The 24350-nt window shown below is 33.8% G+C and overlaps 1 protein-coding gene across 8 annotated transcripts in view; it reads right to left on the bottom strand.

Annotated features, from left to right (window-relative positions):
• SHLD2 (shieldin complex subunit 2) overlaps positions 1-24350 on the bottom strand; it is a 102273-nt gene that overhangs the window by 17720 nt on the left and 60203 nt on the right. For 7 of the 8 annotated variants that reach the window (XR_004232518.1, XM_031956256.1, XM_031956255.1 and 4 more), the window contains 6 exons: positions 20682-22184; positions 18914-19021; positions 11982-12176; positions 10388-10522; positions 5212-5418; positions 3085-3319 (listed from right to left, as the gene is read on the bottom strand). Coding sequence is in view for 7 of the 8 variants with exons in the window: in XM_031956255.1 (XP_031812115.1) it covers positions 3085-3319; positions 5212-5418; positions 10388-10522; positions 11982-12176; positions 18914-19021; positions 20682-22184 (2383 nt within the window). In the remaining variant the exon portion in view is untranslated. The remainder of the gene's footprint in view (positions 1-3084; positions 3320-5211; positions 5419-10387; positions 10523-11981; positions 12177-18913; positions 19022-20681; positions 22185-24350) is intronic. The other variant, XM_031956257.1, reaches the window with a different exon arrangement.

Genomic DNA, 24350 nt, shown 5'->3' with positions numbered 1-24350 from the left:
CCATATATCAATATATGTAAAAACCTCACAAACATATGCAGAAAGGAAGTAGTATTAAATATATCTTTTATTGATTACAATGCAATACAATTACATTTGATAAAGGGGTACTAAGAGAAAGGATTAAAGAAAATTTAATACCCAGAAGAAATGGATCAAAGAATAAATCATAGAGACAAATAGGTAATAGGCAGAGAGGTGACACAGTAGGTACAGCAAAAGAAGTCAAGAAGATCTGAGTTCAAGTTTAGCCTCAAATACTCTCTGGGTGACCTTGGGATAGTCCCTTAACCTTGTTTGTCTCAGTTTTCTTAACTATAAAATGGGAGTGATAATAGCACCTACCTTCTAGTATTATTGTAAGGATCAAATGAGAAAATAACTGTAAAACACTTAGCATAGTGCATGGTATATAGTAAATATTATTCACATAAATGTATATTATTATTATTATCTTCATTTAAGGTAATAACAACACTGAGGCTACATACACCAAAATTTTGGGGATAAAGAAAAAGAAGTCCACCAACAAAGGAGAAAACAGATTACTGAATTGGTTATGCAAGCCCCTCAAAAAAGTCCCCCCCCCAACAATCCAGAAAACCAACACATTTCTCCCTCAATTTAAAACCAAAATAGAAATCCTTAAAAAAAAAAAAAAAAAAAAAGAATACAGAAAATTGAAAGCAAAGAAACCAATAAATTAATAATAGGAGCTTTAAAAAAATTAACTCATTTTACTAAAAATAAGTAAGAGGGAGACCAAACCACCAGTATTAAAAATGAAAAAAAAGAATTCATAACAAATGAAAAAGAGATAAGAGATATTATTGGAAATGATTTTATCCATCTATATGACAATCAAGCCTACAATTTTAGTGAATGAATATTTACATAAAAATAAAATACCCATATTAATAGAACAAGAAAAAGACAATTTAACCCAATATAAGGAAAAAAAACTGAATGATCTATAAATAATTCAATCTTTCCCCCATTCTCCCCCCGCCCCGGGAAAAAACAACTTAGAACCCAGACAGATTCACAGCTAAATTCTTTCAAATGTTCAAAGATAAATTAATTACAACTTTAGACAAACCGTCTGAAAAAATGCCAGATCCCTTCTATGACACAAAAATCCAAAAGCAGGGAGAGTCAAAAAAGAGAAAGAAAACTACAAACTAATATTCCTAATTGACAATGAATCAAAAATTTGAAAATACATATATTTATAAAGTGGCTATAACAATGTTTTAAAAGATTATATACCCTATGTAACCCTGGGCAAATCACTTAACCCCAAGTGCTTTAGCAAAAAATAAAAAAAGACCAGATTACATTTATACTATGAATGCAGGGTTGTATTTGTAGTAAGAAGATATGAAAAAAATGATCATAATCGACCATATTTATGAACAATAAAATCATCTAATTATATTAACAGATATAGAAAAAGTTTTTGATAAATTACATTTCTGTGAAAACAATAAAACCCCATCAATCTAACAAAACCAAGCACCAAAATTGTACATAATGGACATAACTAAAATAATTCTCAGTGAGACCAGGGGTAAAGAAAGGATGTCTGTTGTCACTCTTCTATTTGATATAATGCTTATGTGTTATTTATAGTAATGAGGTAAGAAAAATAAATTGAGGGAATAAGCACAGGCAGAGAAGAAACAAACATTGTTTTCTGCAGATGATATAGTAGTTTACTTAAAAGAATCTAGAGAATCAACTAAAAATTAATTGTAACTCCATCAAAATTATAGGATATAAGATAAATTCACATAAATCATCAATATTTCTTTGTTACTATTAAAATTCAGCAGGAAAAGTGAAAAAAGGAAATTCCACTTAAATAACTACAGAATATATAAAATATTGGGGAGCCTATTTACCAACATGCACATAAAAGCTACATGAATATAAATAACTACAAAACACTATTTTACAGAATTAAAAACTGACTTAAATAATTGGAAAAATATTATTCATAGGTAAGCCATGACAATATAATAACTGAAAATACTACCTAAATTAATTTACTTATTTAGTTCCATATCAATAAAACTACCAAAGACTTTTTATAAAGCTAAAAAAATTAATGAAGATTCATCTGGAGGAACAAAAGGTGAAGAATCCCAAGAAAATTCTAAAAAAATAAAATAAAAATAGAATTAAGCAATACCAGTTCTCAAACAGTATAAAACAGTAATTCTTGAAACAATTTGGTACTGGTTAAAACTAGAGTTCTATCAATGGAGCAGATTAAAAACACATATAATGAAGCAAATAATCTTCATAACTTAGTGTTTGATAATCTCAAAGACTCAGCTATAGGGGCAAGGACTTGCCATTTTATAAAAACTGACAGGAAAATTGGACAAAGTAGGATTGGGAGAAAAAATATAAATGCTTATAATAAGTGGCCAAAAAAAAAAAAAAGAAGAAGAAGAAGAACATATAATCATTTTAAAGAGGATGCAGTGCCATTCCCATGCCACAATGAGATGTCTAGAAAAGGGTTTGGAGGAATCTGGCGCTAAATAATTTGCAGATAATCTTCTGGAATGGGATTGGATAAGAAGCAAAACAGCAGCTTCATTGAAAGATACTGAAAGTGTTATAAAATTGGCAAGGCAGTTTCACAAAAGTGAGATGCTGTTTCACCTATATAAAGGTTTAAAAAATTATTTCAGACCTAACAAAGGTTCTGTATCCATTAAACTAACCAATATATTCTGTAATGTAATATCGTTTTATCTATTCTGAAAATAAAATAAATTCAAACTCTTAAGATGTTTTATGTTCCCTACAATACTTTGGCAGTGAGCATAGAAAAAAATTTTCATTTTGACTACCAACCCCCTCTTCTTTCTACATATATGTATTTTAATTATTTTTACACATTCTAACACATTTTACACATTCTATTTTCTTTTTGAAATGGATGGAATGTTTAGTTATAGTTTTTGGTTAGATACAAGAAACTGGAATCAATGACTCCTTAAGATTATTTCTTGTTCTATCATTCTAAATATAGTCTTTTTAGATAACTTGTTTTTTGGCTTTATTTACCTGTAGTACAATTTCACCATAGTAAATGGCAAACAGCTGACACATTGCTTGTATATTTTGTTCTCATCTATTTCTAATTCCAGTCCACATTTTCCACATCCTGAATATATAATGGTGGAGAGACACGTAAGAATATCTTCCAGAGAAGTGCTGGCATCTAGGACAAGCTGCCGGCTCTCATGGGTAGGAACAGGGAACATTAATGCTAAAATCTGGGCTTCTATTTGAACCACTCCTATAGAAGACAAAAAATTATATATTTAGAATTAGAATTGTTGCATTCCCTTAAATTGTCTAAAAATATCATGATGGCTTCCTAATTATTAGCTCTTTGAATTCAACTCTTTAATCCCAGAGCCCATAACACAAAGCTAGAAACTACTTAGAAAGTAGAAAAATGTTGACTTCACCTATCCAGTTCTACACTTTTAAAATGTTGCCCCTGAAAATTTCCATGCAGTGATGTACCAAGTGATCTAAGTTCTAAACTGTTCCTTTGGATGACTGAAAGGGAAAATTGCAAAGATTCAATGAGAACCATAGCATTTAACTTTTTAAGAATGTCAGTTATTTTAATATTCTCCATTTTTTTCAAATAATTCTAATAATCTTTTTTTATCTGCAGAATATATGAAATCTTGAAAAAATCTGAGAATATGAGACACGAATCAGCTAAAAAAATGAGTTATTAAAATGTTATAACTATAAAGTTTTAAAAAATAAAATGCAAAATAATATATAGTACAAATATATATAATTATGTAATAAATATAACCATAATAGTTACAGATATATTACAAATGTAATAGCCATAAAGTTATTTAAATTTCAATCTTAAGACCAAAATAGTCTGATTTAACTTTTAATTACATATTGTGCAAAATCTATGAATACTGAGGACTGTGGGGACTGAATGTGGTTATTACAACACAGTATTTTCACCTTTTTGGTTATTGTTTGCTTACTTTTTGTTTTCTTTCTTGATTTGATTTTTCTTGTGCAGCATGATAAATGTAGATTGTACATATTTAATATATTTTGGATTACATACTGTCTAGGGAAGGCGGGGAGGAAGGGAGGGAGAAAAATTTGGGAGACAAGGTTTTGCAAGGATTAATGTTGGAAAATATCTTTGTATACATTTTGAAAATAAAAAGCTATTATTAAAAAAAGTTATGAATACTTTTGTTAGTATTAAATTTGTTTGTTAGTGTTAAATCATAAAGACACAAGAAGATATTCCCCAATTTTTCACCTTCTATTTCTTCTCTTATTTGGAATAATAAATATAGGAATATTTTTCTTAAAATTTCTGAAAAGTTCAGAATAGTTTCAGTAATATGTAGTTACATTTAAGATGTCTTAACTGCCCATACTGTATCTATGCCAACTAATCCAAAAATATTTTCTAAATAATGTTTATCACATATCATCTAACTTATAAGTAATAAAAACATTTGAATAATATTTAAAAGATAGGTAATGATTGATAGAGAAAAACAAAAAAATGTTTTTCCATGTCATATGGTTCAGTATATATTTCTGTTTGTTGGGGGTAATTCCAAAGAACAATACCATCAATTAAGAGATTCTTAAAATGCTTTTGATGATGAATTATATATTAAAAAAGAGAAGTTCAGGGAGCAGATACTTACAGACATTTTTTATAATAAAGAATTTTCACATATCATAAATGATCAATTCGAATAAAAGCATCTAGATGGTTCAAGTGATTTGAATAAGCTAAAAGATATCTGAAATTTATTATATATAGTATCCAGATGATGGGGTAGTGCCTTGTGTAAATATTTAGCAGAAAGCAGGTTAAATTACTGAAAAGTTCTCCAATGATTAGTGCACCAATTTTTTATTTAGCATTTATAGAAAAATGGGTTACCCATGGTTGAAGCTATACAAAATATGTGTATTGAAATGTAATGTCCCAGGAAAGACAACTTAATCTGAAGTGCCTCTTTATCAGTTAGAGTATTCAAACCTCTTGGGGCCCAGCTAAGACAACTGTAAAGCAGCTTAAATGTACTGTTCCATTCAAATCACAGTCAGCATTAAGAGGTCATTAGTTGTGCACATGTTGTGCACATGTTGTGCACATGCACAGACACTTACCCGAGCGCTTCTCTTCCAGAAGGGCAGATAAATGTGAGATCTTCATAAGGTGACTTTCTCTTTTTTGGAACTTGGCTTTAAAGTCAATTGCCCTCATGTCATCCTCAAAGAGGCACTCACAGGAAGACCATGGGGTTGTATGCAATTCTAGATGTCCTGATGTGGAATTGTACTGAGTAAGGAGATACTTAAATTCCCAAAGATGATCTTAAGGCAAGAAAATAAAAAAGTCAATGTAAGGAAAACATTCAAGAACCAGAACCAATACTAAACTCTTCAATTCTAGGGTTATGCATAACTGCATAAAGTTTTAGAGTTTTCAAAGTTCTACACATATAAAATCTAATTGATCAAACAGACAAGGTTGTAGATTTATCCCTTAAGACTCAGGCGTCCCTTGCTCAAAGCTAAGTGGCCAGGAGGGAGCAGAGACAATTCAGAATCCAAGCTTTCTGTGTTCTAGTTCAATGTTCTTTCCACTACACATACGATCTATTATATAATTAAATGTGTGAGCTTTATTTTGTCATCAAAGTAAAGTGTCTTCACTCTTCAAAAAGTGTTCTTTCAAAGATGACTTGGGCTTCCAGACAAGATGGCTATCTGTGCTCAGCTCTCACACATTTGCTATAGTTCTATCATGGTCAGAAGCCCTGAAGTGGGAGTCTGTAGCACCCTGATCTTACCAAAGGAAGAAAGAGTCGTATAAGGAACTCAGGTGACCCCTTTCACCTGTGTGGAAGGAGGGCAGCCTTGGTGCAAACTCTGCCTTTGGGGAAGGACCAGGAGACTACATGTGGATCCAAAATTCTGGGAAGGCATCTAGTCTCAATTCCCCTAGAATGGACCTTTCTAGGTTCTGTTACAGTCGCACTGCCATCACTGACCTCAGTCCAGCAGAAGCAGCAACTCCTGATTAGTTGAAAGGAACCCTAATTTGTTGACTATCTGAAAGTATTAGTTCAAGGACCAAGGAAGCAAATTTTAAATTTGTTGACTATCTGAAAGGGTTTGACAGACCCCAGGATTCTCTGAACCACACTTTGAGAAACACTGATCTAGGGCAAAGAGAAACCTGAGCTCCATAATGAGAAAGAGGCCACAAAAATAAGTGAGAGGCAGAATTCAACTCTAGGTCCTCTGAGTTCAAATTCAAGCTTTGTCCACTGCACAGGCTGCCTTTAAAAAGAGGAAATTTGATAGGGATAAACAAGCTCTTCAATGGGGTAAAAAGCAATTTCATAAGAATCAGATCTGGATAGGTCTGGCAAGAGAGCAATGTGAAAAGGAGAAGAATAAAAAACTGATCTAGGCAGCCAAAAAAGCTGATATGAACTTGGTCAACAGTAAGAAAGGCGCAGAATCCAGGGCTAAAGTGGCAGGAGTTTTGCTGTCCTTTGCTGCACTTAGACCCACGACAGACTATTCTGTTCAACTCTGAATGCTCCATTTTAGGAAGGACTCTGATAAGCCAAAGGGGATTCAGAGCAGTACAGCCATGAAAATAAGATGGGATTCTAGTAATGGCACAGCAGGACTGGTTAAAGCAATGGGGATGTTCAGCCTAGAAAAGGAAAGACTTATTTCAAATACCTGAAGGATCATCAGATGAAATATGGTCAGGGCTTGCTACCAAAAGCAATGGGGTTAGATTGGTTACGTGGAATTGGGAGCAACAGCCGGCAGTAGGGAGAAATGTGGGCTTGATGGAAGGAAAAGTTTCTTAAAAATGAGAATTTGTTTAGGTACCAGATGGGCTTCATCGATTCTGAGGGCTCTTTCAATGCTGAGTTTATGTGATTCTGAGCTAGGCAAAATTAAATTCTAGCTAATGAATCCTAACAGCATTTTTAATAGCATTTCAATTTATGTAAAGCGCTTTACTATGCTCACACTCCATGGCTAACGTGGATGAGGAAAATGGAGGCTTTGACAGATTTGGTGAATTGTCTAGAATCACAACAATTAAGTCTTAGAGCTGGACTCCAATGGAAGTGTTCCGACTGCAAGGGCAGAGCTACTCCTGCCCCACATGCCACCGTGGTTGTTCTGCGCCATGCGCCGCTGTGGTTGGTTGTTCTGTCCTACGAGCTATTGTGGTTGCTTGTTCTGCCCCACACATCGTGGTGATTCAGTTTGTTCTGCCCCACGTGCCGTCTTGGTGGTTAGAGCTCCACAACTAAACTGATGGCTATTCTGCCCAAGAACTCTTTTATGCTGCTAGTCTACCCAGCACCAGGACTTTTAATCATTAGAGTTATTAATCAATAGAATCATTAATCAATAGGCATTTTAATGAGCAGAATCAAGTTCTGGGTAAAACCAGAGAAAAATAATTAACCTAATTCTGACTCTCCTGATCAACTCTGCCCTAGCGACAATAGTAGTTCTCATTGTCTTTTGATTACCGCAACTCTACTTATACCTAGAAAAATCTAGACCCTGTGAATGCGGGTTTGACCCCCTAGGCTCTGCCCAACTCCCATTCGAAATAAAATTCTTCCTAATTGCCATTACATTTCTCCTATGTGGCCACGCGGTGCATGTACTGCCCAAATATTTGTTCTCAGGCACGTTGAGTTGTTTCTGAAAACTAAATGGCAGCAAGTTTTTTGAAAAGGGCCGTACATTTTAAATCATTTTCCCCTTCTAAACAACCAGCTCTTCTACTTTTTTCTGATCAGCAATGAAACTTGATACTGTATATGCATAGGAATTTGTATTATTGGAGTAAAGCAGAAAAGAGTTTGTAAGAAATTCTGAAAATGAAAACATCTTCACTATGAAGCCTCAGAATATAACATGGCAGACCTGCTTAGGTAGGAAGCTCTCTTGAATATGTTAAAGATTAAAACTTTATGATATGAGCATGATGTCTTGTATAGCAAGTACTTTATAAATGCTTATTAAATGAATATTGGGGCAATATTTGTTTTTCAGCTTTCTGATATTTTACTTTTTAATATTAAACTAAATTGTATGCAAGTATACAAACCCTCTTCTGGAGAAAGGTTTGTGGATAAATAATGCTAATCCTTGTTATCCTTAAAAGAATGTCCATCATGTGGTTATCTGCTTTGTGAACTGATTACATGATGAACCACATTTTGGAAGCATCTATTAAACTCATGGTCTGGACTTTTAAGTTGGGATCAAATATGGCAGATATTTGTCTAATTTCACAACTGGCAAACAACTCTCATGACATACCATGGACATTTGATCTTAACATAAAAAAAATTTAATTTTAATGTCTAACATTCTAGGTATTTCCTATTAATCATTAAAAGATGGATCAGAGGCTTATATTTGTATAACTCAACAAGGTGTAAGTTCAGTTTGTGGGGACAGCCATTAACCCTTTCCAGCAGGGACAGTTGAATGATACAATGATTTACAAACTCTTTTACTCTAGAGATCACTTCAGTGAGTTAAAGGAAAAGACAGATCACCTGTACTGCCATTCCTACTTATTATAAACCAAAAAAATGTCACCAGAATTAAAAAGTAGAAAAGTACTGTTCTATCAATGAAGTATGAATGATTTTTAATATAATTCATTCAAGCCTGAACTGAAAATATAGGTATAGTTCCTATTTTAAACATGACTACATGTCAAAAATCACTGGCTTTGTACATGTAAAAAGTTTTTTACTTTTGTCAGAGAAGTAATACAAAGGGGCATACTGGGTACATGGAACTGTAGAACAAGGTCAGCCATTCTGGAAAACAATTTGGAACTAGGCTCCAAAAGTCTCTAAACTCTATATACCCTTTGACTCAGTGGCACTGTCATTAGGTCTATACCCCAAAAACACCAAAGAGACAGCAAGATGATGTATTTGTACAAAAATATTTATAGAAGCTTTTTCTGTAGTAGCAAAGACCTAGAAACTAATCGTCTATTATCTGGAGAATGGTTGAATAAATTATGGTATATTTCCATATATTCCAGAGGACTGCTGTTGAAGCATGCTACGCTCCATCTGAAAGGTGAGATGATTACTCTCCCAAGGTATACAGCTAAGACACATATACAAAATGTATCTGGCTAACAGATGAATTTATTTTATTTAAATATATTTGTTAAGGATTAGAGGGAAAAAGTTTTAGGGAAGTAGAGGAAGGGAAACTGCTAGTGCTTGAGTTCCTTCCCTTCCCCCCCCCCAAAAAAAAAAGAAAAGGTCATTAAATACATTTAGAAATGCAGAGTTCAGAAGGAAACACAAGCAGAATAGCAGTGCAAGTAACAAGCCAAATACTTTTTTAAAAAGCAAAAGCAATATGTAATAGACTATGTAATATATGCAATAGAAATATATATAACAATTTTACAATTTCATATATAATGCTCTTTCTCTATTCTATTCTGTATGAGGAAGGGTTCATTCTGTAAGTTCAGAATCAAATTTTTTTAAAAAGTTAACACACGTACTTTCAAAGTAGCATATTGTGACAGAATATAAAGACATATAACCAGTTTATATTTTTAGCACATTGCACCTAAAAATTAACTGGCTGATATAAATTTCATAGCAGTATTGTAAGTCCCTATGTAATGCCAGAGAAACTGAGACAAGAGAAAGATTAGTTTTTAATATTTTAATAGTGGAGAATTTGGGTTAGCCAAGACTAGCTGAAGCCAGCCAATTGAATTCAGCACCGAGCAATTAATTCCAGAGACTTTTTATAGGGGTCCAACTATCAGGAAAACAAAGGCAAAAGAGGAGGGAGGTAAGTTATAACTTAATCCTGACAAGTTGGGGATCAAGAAGATTGGGAGCAGGAGACAGAGTCTAGGGCAGGAGATAGTGAGCAATACGCAGGCATTTCAGATAAGCCACCTGGAGTTTTATGATTCACTAGAATATGAGAGTGGCCAGAGCTTAATGGGATAAGAGAGGGAGGTAGGCATAATAATTTTATTCAGGGTATAGCATAATGATTCAGGCAAACTGAGGCATTACACCTATAAATGAGTTTTTTAATTTTATCACATTTCTGAATAATGAGGATTTTTAGGACACATTTTTCTACTTCAAAATTAAAGAAATAGGGCATGTTTATAGAGTATTTGTATTTAATGCATTCTGAACCTTATGTTCCTCTTTAACTTACATCGGATTATTAACCATTCAAATTGTGTTTTAAGTTTTTTAAAAGTCTGATACATTACCCCTTTTCCTTTGAAACTCTGAGTACCAAGCTGCTCCAGGACCCCATAATACAAGTATAAAATGTTGATCTTGGACCTGTTCTACTGTCAAAATAATTTTTCTTTGTTTCTGTCCTCTGTAACCATATACTGCCTCTGAAAAAGCAAAAGATTATTAATTTTATTTGACCTAATTGAAAATTTTCTCATTTTCTTAAGTTTGTAACTTAACTCAAATGCAGATTAGGCAAGGGACAACTAGGTGGCACGATGGATATAGCACCAGCCCTGGAGTCAGGAGAACCTGAGTTTAAAATCAGCTTTAGACACTTATTAAGTGATCCTAAGTCATTTAAACAAAAGAAAAAAATTTTAAACTAGATTATAGATGTACTTTCTCACACTAATGCACTGCGGATGGAGGTGAAATTTAATTAGTACAATCATTTTGTAAAGTAATCTGTAATTATGCATATAAGGTGACTAAAACATTCATATCCTTTGACCTGGAGAATTTATTCCTAGGCATTTACTCCAAGGAAGACAATGACAAAAATAAAGGCTCCATATACACCAAAATATTAACACTAGCACTTTTTTTGTGGCAGCAAAGAACTAGAAGGATGATCCATTTTCCAACTCTGGGCATTTTAAGTGGCTGATCCCTGTGCTGGGACCACACTGTTCCCTCTTCGGTAGCCAGTTTCATTCAAATCTGTGCCAAGAAGCTTTTCCTGGTCCTCCTTACAGTTAGTGCCTTCCCTCTGAGATTCTAATTTATTCTGTATTTATTTTGTATGTATGGAGCTGTTGGAGTATGGTATTTAAATACTTAAAACCATTGGCATTTAAGATTGTGAGTTTCTGGAGAGAAATGATTATATTCTGCTTTTCTTTTTATCTTCAGAACTTAGCATAATATTTGGCATATAATAAGTGCTTAATAAATGTTTGATGATTTGACAACTTAGAAATAAAGTAGATGCAACTGATTAGAGAATGATTTAAAAAACAAACAGAGGGATATAAACGCAATAAGGCTATTACCATATGCTATAGAAAAACACAAATATGATGAATATAGAAAAGCATGAAAAGGCTTACATGAACTGATACAAAGTAAAGCAAAACAGTAAAAGAATACAAATAACATCAATATAAACTGAAAGAACACAAAACACTTGGAAATGAAATGTTGCAAAATTGCAAAAAGTAAATTTGACCCCAAAGAAGAGATATAGAGAAACAGAAAAAGATGTTTCCTTCACTCCTTTGCAAATGTGTTAAAGGGAACATAACCATTGCATACAAGAGATTTTTTTGGATGGATGTTTGTCTACAATTTTTTCCTCTTTTTAGAAAAATCTTTGCTATAAGGAAGAAAGAAGAAGGATACAAAGGATAATCTAGGCAATATAAAAACAAAAGATATCAATAAAAAAATCTATTTTAAAAAGACACATTTCATTTTCAGTTTTTATTTCCATTTTTAAGGACTATTTTCATATTATGAGACCATCATAATCTAGATTTTTATCATATGCTCGAAAATTCTTGATTCTTGAGAAAACACCATTATCAATCTTTTCAATGAAGGGACCACAAGATGACTTACCTGTTAGTACTGTGATACTGACAACTTTTAATATTGAATGGACTAATGTGTTTGGCTGAAGCTGGTCCAGTTCTACATACTGTATACTTTCCAATTTCTGAGGATGTCTAAAAGGGAGATCTACAATGTAGGAATGCTTTGAAGAGATGTACCCCAATAAATCTTGCAGTACTGTAACACTGACTATATAGGAATCTAAAAAAAAAAAAGCACAAATGATGAAAATATCAGTCTACTTAGAGAACTCTATTTTGACTATGAAGATTAGACAAAAAAAAAAAATTGGCATCTAATTCTAACTTACCTAATTCTTCTAATTTACCACCAGATTCAAAACTTCAGCTATTTTTTAATTCTGTTACAGTTTCTTTTAATTCACAATCTGGCTCAAAATTTCGGTTACTTTTTATTGTTTCTTGACAATTTATTATTCGTTTACTCATTAGGCATGTCTCATCTCCAGTGTTACCAACCTAGTTGAAACTCTTTTTATGCTCCCACTAAAACTATAGCAACAACTTAATTGGTCTCTCTGCCATAGTTTTTCTAGTCCCTCAATCTATTCTATGCATCACCACCACATTACTAGCCTTAAAACCATCAGGTCTCTGTTTACATATCTTCAATGGCTATTCCACTGGATAACATTCAAATTACTTTGCCTGCCACTCAAAGGTGTCTATTAATCAATTCACTCTGGAGTAGTCTACTCACGATGTCCGAAATATGTTTTATGCCTACCTGGAATCTAAATCCTTTGCCTGCTTCCTTTGCCCCCAAATCTTATAATACCCAACCAGTTGAAGTCTTTCCCCTCTCATGACACCTTTCAGATCCTTCCAACCCACAATGGGTTTTTTCTTTTCTTTCAACTTATTGTTCTCATCATTAATATCTTTCACTCATCAAGTGATATATATTGCTTTATGATATACTGTTGTCTTGTACTATTTTTATATATCATATGTAACTAGAACTTAAGTTACTTGTGGATAGGAACTATGTACCAATAAACATTTACTGATGATTTAAATAATATTTTTGATATAAATTACTCACTTCATGATGCTCAGCTTTCTAGAATGAACCTCAACCTATTTCAATGGATAGTATATAAATGACTGAGGGAGGGAAATGATATAGAAATACTTATGTTATCTTAAAGGAAAGACAATAACTAAATTTCATTTTTTTCAGATATCCTCATTACAATGTCTGAATACTGAGTACTCTGCGTTTGTAATGCAGAGTTAAAATCATCTGTTTTTGAAATGGAAATATTTAAATATATCTTTAGGTTTATTTTAGTTAGTGATAGCCTCAGATCTAATTTAAAAAGTCAAGCCAGGTGAAGGTGTTCTGTTTTTTCTTTTTTTTTTTTTTAATGGATAATAAAATATAGATATTTGATAAGTGAAGCAAAACATTTATTTGTGGTTTTATAATAAATTCCCAGGTAATCATCATAACAACAATAGCAGCAACAGTATTATCTGTATTGTACATAGCAACAAGATAATACAATGATCAATTCTGATGGACATGGCTCTTTCCAACAATGAGATGATTCAAACCACTTCCAATAATCTTGTGATGAAGAGAGCCATCTACACTCAAGAGAAAGGATTGTGGGAACTGAGTATGGATCACAACATAGCATTTTTACTCTTTTTGTTATTGTTTGCTTGCATTTTGTTTTCTTTCTCATTTTTTTCCTTTTTGATCAGATTTTTCTTGTGCAACAAGATAATTGTATAAATACTCATGCATATATTGGATTTAATATATATTTAACATGTATTAGACTATCTGCTATCTAGGAGAGAGGGTAGGGGGAAGGAAGTGAAAATTTGAAACACAAGGTTTTGCAAGGTCATTGTGGAAAAATTACCCATGCATATATTTTGTAAATAAAAAGCTTTAATAAAAAAAAGAAAGAAAGAAAGAAAAACCAGTATTATCTGGCATTTACTTAGCACATTAAACTCTGGGACATATTTTACAAAGGTTTCTCTGGCTAAGTTATGTATACCTTTCCAAGAATCAAGCCACATAATTTCACAATCAGGTTCAAAATCTCAGTTACTTTTTATTGTCTTTTGACAATAAATCCAGAAATAATGATAAATGCATTATTATTTTTAAAAATGTTTTCAAATAATAATAAGGCAGCAGAACCTCTACTGAACATACCACAATCACTGTCTGCTATTACTAAAGGCACTTTGAATAAATATCAATTATAACTATGTAATAGTGTAGATAATCCTATGAAATGTTCTGGAGATAGCCTTTTTAAAAAAAATCCCTTGGAATAAGCTTGTTTAGTTGCCATTTCTTTCTCATGAAAACAAAATGAAAAAAAAAAAAAAATCCATGACATATTCCAATTAAATGAACATTTACTGTTAGGGATGCTAAGAGAAGGGGATTCCTGAAAGAGCTGTGGATATTGGATTATAAGACCACTAAATTCTCTTCTAATCCTAAAATCCAGTATGGTTGTTTTAAGTAGAGCTGGTTAAAGTGTTTTTGTTCAAAAAAAAAAAAAAAAAAGTTTTTTATGACTAAATTTGTATGAGGTCACTAATTATAAATCATGAATTTCAATAGAAACAAATAAAACAAAACTGACAAAAAGGAGGTGAAATCCAAGATCACAATTAAAGCTGCCTGAAAGTGGGACTACTCTGAGAGGTAATGAATTTCCCACACTGGAGGTCTTTGAACAAATGTCATATAAGCATATGTCACATATGTAACAGATAGAATTCTTTTCCAGAAATGGTATGAATTAGATGGCTTTGAATGTCCCATTATGTTTCTATGTTTCCAAAACTCATGCTTGCAAATTATATTATTATAATTACTTTCACTCTACAACAACAATGCATTTATTTCTAAATAACATTAAGGACAGCCAAAAACAATTCATTCATAGTGCTGCCACCTGTAGGGAAATTTTATAAAATTGGTTTTTCCTGAATAAAGAATAATTCAGAAGGTAAACTTTATTAAAACCTCCCATAATCTTCTAGTATTTCCTTTCTTATTTAAATAAAAAGCCTTAACTATTATATCTTTAACTAAAAAATAGTACAAATTATTCCTTAAAAAAAAATTCTGTAGGCTACATCCCCTCTTCAAATTTTGTTTATTTAAAATAAACAGTGCAACCTACAAACAATGTTACATTTCTTTCTTAATAACTATGTGCTTCAATAAAATCCTACTTCAAAAAAATAAATAAATAAAATCCTATTTTTACATTTAACTGGAGATTAACTTTGGAAATTCTAAGGCTTTTTTTTTTTTTTTTTTGCAAAACAAAACCCCCCTGAAAAACAAACAAACTAGAAAGTCTCAATAGAGACAGACAATATTTGTTACTAAAAATGTACCTTACAATGAGCCTCAAAGAGGTTTTTCCCATGATAGGATATGGAGTAATGAATTTTCAGCAACAATTAATTTTTGAAGAGTGTGTATAAAATTGTAAAAGGGTTCCTATCTCTATTGGTGGAGGGAATACTCACACTGACAAAAATCATGAATCCTTGAAAGTACTGTGCTAATATACTTAAAGGTCTTATTGGGGGTAGATGAGTGGAAGCAGCAGCACTTTATTTAGGGTAGGTTAAATCTGAACTAATTTAGTATACGTAATAAAACTATTACTAGCTCGATCAAGGCTCTGTGAATTTTTGAACTTCTTTCTCATATACACACACACTGTCCCAAATGACCTACTGTAGGTCTTTAGTTTTAATAGCTTAAAAATCTTCCCTCAGAACTTTGGGACATCCTATAAATTTTGAAACCCTCTGATCAACTAATTCTAATTACTTAGCTTTGGAAACCTAACTTTGAAAAGTTTACACAAAATAGAAAAAACAGTCACAAACTAAGATAAGGTGCAGTGATCTGCATCAAAGGTCAATAACTTGCTTTTTAAAAAATTAACACAATTATCATGCTGCACAAAAAAAATCAGGGGGAAAAATGAGAAAGAAAACAAAAAGCAAGCAAATAACAACAAAAGGTGACAATACTAGATTGTGGTCCATCCTCAATTCCCACTCTCTCTGGGTGCAGATGGTTCTCTCCATCACAGGACCATTGGCACTGGCCTGAATCATCTCATTATTGAAAAGAACCACAACCATCAGAATTGATCCTCGTATAATCTTGTTGTTGCCATGTACAATGATTTCCTGGTTCTGCTTATTTCACTTAGCATCAAGTTCATGTAAATCTCTCCAGGCCTCTCTGAAATCTTCCTGCTGATTTCTTACATTCCATAACATTCATATACCACAATTTATTCAGCCATCCTCCTACTGATGGGCATCCACTCAGTTTTCAGTTTCTTGCCACTACAAAAAGGGCTGTCACAAACATTTTTGCACATGTGGGTCCCTTTCCTTCCTTTAAGATCTCTTCAGAATATAAACCCAGTAGTAACACTGCTAGGTCAAAGAGTATGCAGTTTGAGAAGTTTTTGAGCATAGTTCCAAATTGCTCTCCAGAATTTTTGGATCCTTTAAGAGTTCCACCAACAATGCATCAGTGCCCCAGTTTTCCCACATCCTCTCCAATATTCATCATTATCTTTTCCTGTCATTTTAGCCAATCTGAGAGGTGTGTAGTGTATCTCAGAGTTGTCTTAATTTGTATTTCTCTGATCAATCGTGATTTGGAGCACCTTTTTATATGCTACAAATAGTTTCAATTTCTTCATCTGAAAATTGTCTGTTCATATCCTTGACCATTTATCAAATGGTGAATGTCTTCAACTCCTATAAATTTGAATCAATTCTCTATATTTAGAAATGAAGTCTTTATCAGATCCTTCGGATATAAAAATGTTTTTCCAGTTTATTGCTTCCCTTCTAATCCTGTCTGCATTAGTTTTGTTTGTACAAAAAAAATTTTAACCTAATATAATCATAATTATCTATTTTGTGATCAATAATGATCTCTAGTTCTTCTTTGGTCACAAATTCCTTTCTCCAAAGATCTGAGAAGTAAACTATCCTATGTTCTTCTAATTTGTTTATAATATCATTCTTTATGTATAGATCATGAACCCAATTCAACCTGGTTTTGGTATATGGTATTAGGTGTGGATCTATGCCTACTTTCTGCCATACAAGTTTCCAATTTTCTCAGCAGTTTTTGTCAAAAAGTGAATTCTTATCCCAAAAGCTGGGGGCTTTGGGTTTGTCAAATACTAGATTGTTATAGTCATGGGCTATTTTGTTCTGTGAACCTAACCTGTTCCACTGATCAATTTCTCTATTTCTTAGCCAGTACCAAATGGTTTTGATGACCATTACTTTATAATATAATTTTAGATCAGGTACAGCTAGGCCATCTTCATTTGCTTTTCCTCTTTATTAATTCTTTTGAAATTCTTGATCTTTTGTTCTTCCAGATGAATTTTGTTGTTATTTTTTCTAGGTCAGTAAAACAATTTCTTGGGAGTTTGATTGGTATAGCACTAAATAAACAGATTAGTTTAAGGAGTATTGTGATCTCAAGGCAGTTTTTAAGGCAGAGTATATCCAAAAGTGAATAGGCAAAAACAGAATTATATATTTTACATAATCTGCAAATTAAAGAGTTGAAAAAAACAATATAGTTTTTAAAAATAGCATCCCATAAATCCTTAGAACTTATAGGATAAAAATTATTCTAATAACTATGGAAGTATTAAATCACTAAAACGATATAATATATTAAGCCATATTTTTCTTTGTCTTTTTTTAATATTCTTTCTAAAAGAAAACTGATTCCAACAAATTTGCAAAAATATTAATTTCTATCTACATCAACAAAAATAGAGCAAAAAATGATAGTGAAGTAATTTATTAACATAAATTTTGCATTTTTTAAAATTCTGATACACTTCACAAAAAAAAAAAAAAATACCACATCCAAATGAACTCCATATTCCTTGTAAAAGTTAGTTTATCTATTAAGAGTTATATGTGTCTAATGCATGCTGGTGGAGTTGTGAACTGATTCAACTATTCTGGAAGCAAAGTGGAACTATGCCCAAAGGGCTATAAACTCATACAAACCCTTTAATCCATCAATACCACTACTAGATCTAATTCCCAAAGAGATTAAATAAAAGATGGGGAGGGGGGGGAAGGAAGGAAGGCCCTATTTGTAAAAAATGTTTCTAGCACCTCTTTTCATAGTGAAATTGAGCAGTTAATCATGAATTGGGAAATGGCTGAACAAGTTGTGATATATGACTGTAATGGAATATACTGTGCTATATGAAATGATAAACAGGCTGATTTCAGAAAAACCTGGAAAAACTTACATAAACTGATGCAAAGTTTAGCGAGCAGAACTAGGAGAACACTGTATACAATAACAGCAATATTGTATAATGTACTGCAAATGACTTGGCTACGCTTAGCAATGTAAGGCTTGAAGACAATCCCAAAGGACTCATGATAAAAAAAATGCTTTTCACATCTGGAGAAAGAACTGAAGGAAGTCTTAATGCAGATCAAAGCATATTATTTTTAACTTAATTTTTTTTTGGTGGGGGGAGAAGGATGACAGGAGATTTTCTATCTTCTTTCACATTATAATGAATATGGAAAAAAGTTTTGCATGATTACACATGTACAACCTGTATCAAATTGCTCACTTTATAAGGGTAATAGGAGGGGAAGAATTTGGAATTCAAAATTAAAAAAATAAAAATTAATGTCCAAAATTTTCTTTACATGGAATTGGAAAAAAAAATTATGAAAAAAAAAGTTAGGTGTCTTTTAACCCTGACAGTTATGGTACCAACACTGACTAAATCTTGTGACCAAGTCCCTGTAACATTTTTTTAGCCACTTTGTGTTTTAACCACACAAAGAATTTGGCAAACAAACCATTATATTCATAATATGTCTTACATTCTTTTGCTTGGACAGATGAGCAACTTCCCAGATTCAATAACTGAGTGGTAGATGTAGATTGCAGTACTGTTTCCCTGTACCATTGGTCATCATGTATAGTGACATCTGGAAAAAAAAGAAATCAAAATCATTTGAGAGCATTTAGAAATTCTCAACCACTTTTCAACCATGCCTTTCAAGAAATTTGTTCTCAATCAAGTGAGATCACATCAGAATACTATTTCTGGTCACAATCCTTCTACCGTATCTCCCATTCTTTCTTGCCAAGGCTACCTCCTTTTCCTTGGGTCTTTGATTCTATTCCTCCCATCAAATTTAAGTTGCCTCTTTGATCATTTTTCAACTTTAATCTTTAGTTTTTCTTTATCCCTTGGTCCCTTACTATGTCTAAAATAACCTACTCCATAATCCTTAAAAAACAAGTAAAAATCTCTCCATGACCACATCAGATGGCCTTTTCGTAAGCCTCATTTTATTTGACTTTTAAGTGACTTTTGAAACTGTTCAATTCTTCCTTAACCTAATAAAAACTATTTATTCTATGCTGGTTTTTCTCTTACCCAGCCATGAATAGTTCAGTTTCCTTTGCATGATTATAATCTATCTCCCACCTTGAGAGTGCCTCTGTTCTCAAGTCTTCCGTACATTTTCTCTAGGCGATCTTATTTATTCCTATAGTTTCAACAAACATCTCAATGCCAATGACTTCCAAATATTTACCATCCATAATGGTACTTGTAATATCTCATGGTGGTCTTTGTCAGGGTCAAATGAACTAATATACAAGTCTTGGGAAGCCTTAAAGATGCTATATAAATGGAAGCTATTATAATTACTGATTAAAATTCTAATTCCTCTGCCTGGGATTCGAGATCACTTAAGGCTATTTTTATATTCTTATTTGTCTAGGCTGCTCTTTTTCTAGAACATACCCTACACCTTTCCCATCTCCTTGCCTTTTCTTTAAAAAACTAAAACACAAAACATGTTATTGGTATTTTTTGCTTTTATATCATGTTTCTGGAAGAAAATCCCTCCAAAAGGAATCTTTTGTACAAGAAAAGCAATTAAGCAAAAACATCAAATGCAATGATTTCATCTGATAATAAGTACAACATTCTGGCCTGAGAGCCACTAAGTTCTATGCCAGGAGGAAAGAGCTATGTTTCATAATCTGTTCACCAAGACCATCACTGATTTTTCAATTACTTGGAATTTTGCCACTTTGGTGATTTTTTTTTAAAGTCATCATGTATATTCTTTTGGTTTTGCTTCTCTTATTCTATATCACTTCATACAAAGTTTCCCACTAATGCCTCTCCTCAAGCCTTCCAGCATGTCCCAAATGTTTTCTTTTATCCCTTTATGGCAGAATTTCAAACCCTTCTTTATAATTCTTTTCAAATGCCACACCCTACTTCATTTATCCTCTCCTGATCTTCCCAACTAGCAAAATCTTGTCTCCTGATCTTATTATATAAAACCATTTGGTATTAAAATTATAGAACTTGTGTAATATTATGTATTAGTTATTCATGTTTGTGTTTTTTTCTCCTATTCTATGGGCTTTATAGTGGCACAGATCATTAGAATTTTGTCTTTCTACCAAAATTAAGCACTGTTCCATAATGTAGGAACATAAATGGATAGAGAGGAAGTATGTTGGACTCAGAACAGAAAGGTGACGGAAAATGAGTCATCAAGTTCATATGGGCGGAGAAGTTTTTAATGAAATAAATAATTGCTAGTAGCACAAGGTTATTACCTGTTAGTAAAATTATGTCTCCAGGAAATACTGTTAGCATGCGAAAGGCAGCATCACGCCACAGTACAACCTTCTTCTTAATTTCTGATTGGTCAATTACTGTAATAGTTGCCAAAGGAACTTTACAGCCAGAATTTGGTCCTGTTTTTATGTGTATTTCCTTCACATGACATGGATGTAAGGCCATAACCAAACAATTATATCTCTGGCTTTTGCAAACACAATTTTTCAACAGTGATGTTTTGTTTAAGAACTTGCCAAAGCTAGATACACTTTTTTCAGGAGTTGCTCTGGAAGAGATTTGATGGGTTTCTTTAACCTTCTTGGATCCCTGGAGGGCTTCTGATACAGTGCTTGAAGGACCTGACTTATCTTCATTTGTTCGATTTCTTTTCATAGAAACTTTATGGAAAGTATTTTGTTGAGGACAAATTTTTCTTGTGCTAAATGAATCAATACAAAAATCATCTGTGGACTGTTCATTAGGAGTTTTGAAAAGTCCTTGAGATGCTGTATTTTCTTTGATTCCGTTGCTACAGTTTAAGGGAGTGCTGTTGTTTGTTGTCTCAGGACGATTAGGACTAAAAAGTTCAAGGGAGTTTGCCTGATTTGGTGCATTCACAAAATTATTGGAATTTTCTAGTCTCACTTCCCTACAACTTTCCTTTGATTCTGGCTTAATGCTCAAAGTTTCTTTACTTAGAAAACTCTGTTCTTTATCCAGGCTTTGGGCTAGAAAAGCTTTCTTGCTTGATGTCATAATAGTAAGAAATTCAATGTCTGCTGATGTACTGAAGCTCGAGAGCTTCCTTATTATCACTCCTTTATCTTTAGGCTCATCTGTTATTTGGGGAGAAGAGAATCCCAGAGAATGGTTGACTGTCTCATTATTTTTTAATGGCATGTGATCATTTTCTACAACTTCTGGTTCTATATTAATCTGCTTAGTACTGCAGACCAAATCCCACATATCAGAATAATCTTGTTTTATTGGCTGGGAATTTTTTTTAAAAAGATTTTGCAAAGAGAAATTGGATTCAAATTTTTCCTGCTGGTCCATGATTTTATTATCATCATCCACAGGATGATGATATTTTCCTTCATTTAAATGCTGTTGTACTCTGCTCTCAAATCCAGGTATTTGCTCATGATAGTAGGATGTATCAATTATCCTTGAAGGATCACTATTCTGGGACTCTATACACTGTGTTTCTGGAACACATGTTAAATAGTCTTCATCATGGCAAGATCCAGTCTTATCAGAGTTCAGGATATGTTCTTTAAGAGGAACTGGAAGACTTACATGATGGTCTTCAAGATGACCACACTTGCATGTTTCAGCACTAACATTTAAGGAATGGGGATGATAAAAGAACTGAGTAATTTTCCACGGATTGGCACTCGTTGCTGAATAAGTTTGTTCTTGCGATACTGCTATATTTGATGGAATAACTGGTGCTCCAAAGAAAACATGGATTTGAGTGGGTTTTTTACTCATGATTTCTGAGGGAAGAAAATGAAAATTTATGAATGTGTGAATTCATTAATGTTATCATATTAATTTCAGAGTCACAAAAGCAAAAGACAATTAACTATAAATTTAAAACAATAGCTAAGATTAATACATAGAACTTTAAGACTGCAAAGGGTTTTAACAAACATCTCATTTGATCGCAACTGAAATAAGAAATATATAATTAGTCATGTTTATTGCAAGACTTTCAACTTCTTTTCAATGTTTCTCACCATCCAATCAACATATTTAGGCTTAAAAATAAAATAACCACTAATATTAATTTAGAGACTCTTTCAGCAGGTAAATAAAATACTACTTGCTACATTCATCTAATTTGTTCAGCTTTATGATGCACATTTCGATCCCATTTTAATCCTCATTCAACCCTTACTTAACCACCAAATATATAACTTGTTTAATTAGTAGAAAAATACCTATTTATCTGTGTTATTTATGATAACCCAAATGGTTCATATCCTCTCAAAATATGACCCAAACAAAAAATTTAGAACCTTGCATAAATGTAATAATTGATATTTCCAAATCTACATAACTTCATTTTTGAATTATCTGTTATTTTGTGTGCTTCTTCCCTGATTGGAAATCTTTAGTGATTCTTTCTCCATTTCTCAAAGGTTAAGATACGATTACTTGGCTCCTACCTGTCCTTCTAGCCTCTGCTTCTCCCTTCATAAATATCATGTTCCAACCAAGCAGAAATCCTGTTTCCTAAACTTTTCTCTTGATCTCATGTTTCCTATATTTCTCTGATTTACTGGCATGGTATTTATACCCATTATCTTCTGGACCCCTTCATTTCCCTCCCCTGCCCCTAGCAGGTCATAAATTCCTTACTGTCAAGCTTTCCTTTTTTTTTTTTCTTGGCTTGGATTTTAATTTAATTTAAAAAACAAACAAACAAACAAAAACAAAGTTCTCTCCCTTGAATCCAAGAATGAGAAAGGCTGTTGAGTCCTGCAGAAAAGAGCCAGGATTAGGGACCCAGATCAGAGGGGCTTGGTTTTTCCCTGGCTTTCTCCTTCGGTGCGTATTCTTGCTCTCAGTTAAAAGACCCTTCCTAGTCAGCCTAGAGGGACTGATGAAGCAATCTTACCTCTAAGGCTCCTTCTCCCCCAAATGGAAAAAACATAAAGCTAATCAAATGTATGTACAATGGCAGAGCTGGGGCCTTTTATGGAATGCCTCGGCAACCCCAGGAAATTGACAGGATCAAGAAAGCCCAGAGCAAAGCTGGAGACCATTAATGGTCTTTGTAAAGAGTCCTTCTAAGCCAAGTCCTTGCCCGCGCTAATCAGAAGTGCTCCCGTCCCACTTAACCAAGGACAAGGCAGATCCAAGAGCCCGCCATATGCCTGGAGGAAGGACTATTTGGTACAGCTAGTCTGGAGATTATTGGGCCACAAGGACCAGAGGCCCCCAGAAAACACTCCCACCTATCCACAAGAACACAGAAGGGCTTTAAAGACAACAGGTCAGTAGGCCACACTGAGTGAAGTCCTTAGACAAGTCTGGCCTTGGGGCTGAGGGTGGGGTGTCCCTGAGTGCTGGATATCTTGACTCCTTACAGACCAAAGAGGCAGGACCCCCAAAGCTTTATTCAGGGGGAAGCCCTGGAGAAGCTCCAAGAACTCCTCCAAGACCTCCCCAGCAGTCCATCAGGCCCCAGCTTCACATCCCACCCACGGCCCAGACTGTCACCCACCAGAATGTTGAAGACCATGCCTACAAAGGCAGCCGAGATGGCCGAGCCAGAGCGGGCACAGATGTCCCCCGGGCGAGCCCCAGACAGTGTTGCTGACACTGATGGAACCTAAGGAGTGCAGGACGTTCCCCATTCCAGTGGTCGCCACACTGATCCAAAGGGCACTGACAAAAGCTCAGGAAAGCAAAGAGATACCTGGGAGGGCAGTCGCTGGGAGGCAGCAAAGCAGGGAACCCAGGCAAGAAAGGTGCCCCCCAGAATTGCTGGTGGCCACCCCGATGGGAGAGATGCCCTGGATCTCGGAGTCCACAACCTACAGTCGTGACATGGACCCCGGGGCTCCTGAACAGGTGGAGGTCGTCCTTGTCCAGGTCCCTAAGAGGCCCTGGGAACAGCAGCAGAACCCCTCTCCCCCAGCCTCTAGAAGACT

This window comes from Sarcophilus harrisii, chromosome 2, assembly GCF_902635505.1.
Source record: "Sarcophilus harrisii chromosome 2, mSarHar1.11, whole genome shotgun sequence".
Classification (NCBI taxonomy): Eukaryota; Metazoa; Chordata; class Mammalia; order Dasyuromorphia; family Dasyuridae; genus Sarcophilus; species Sarcophilus harrisii.
Note: the sequence above shows the minus strand (reverse complement) of the source record. Positions and strands in the feature narration are given on the sequence as shown.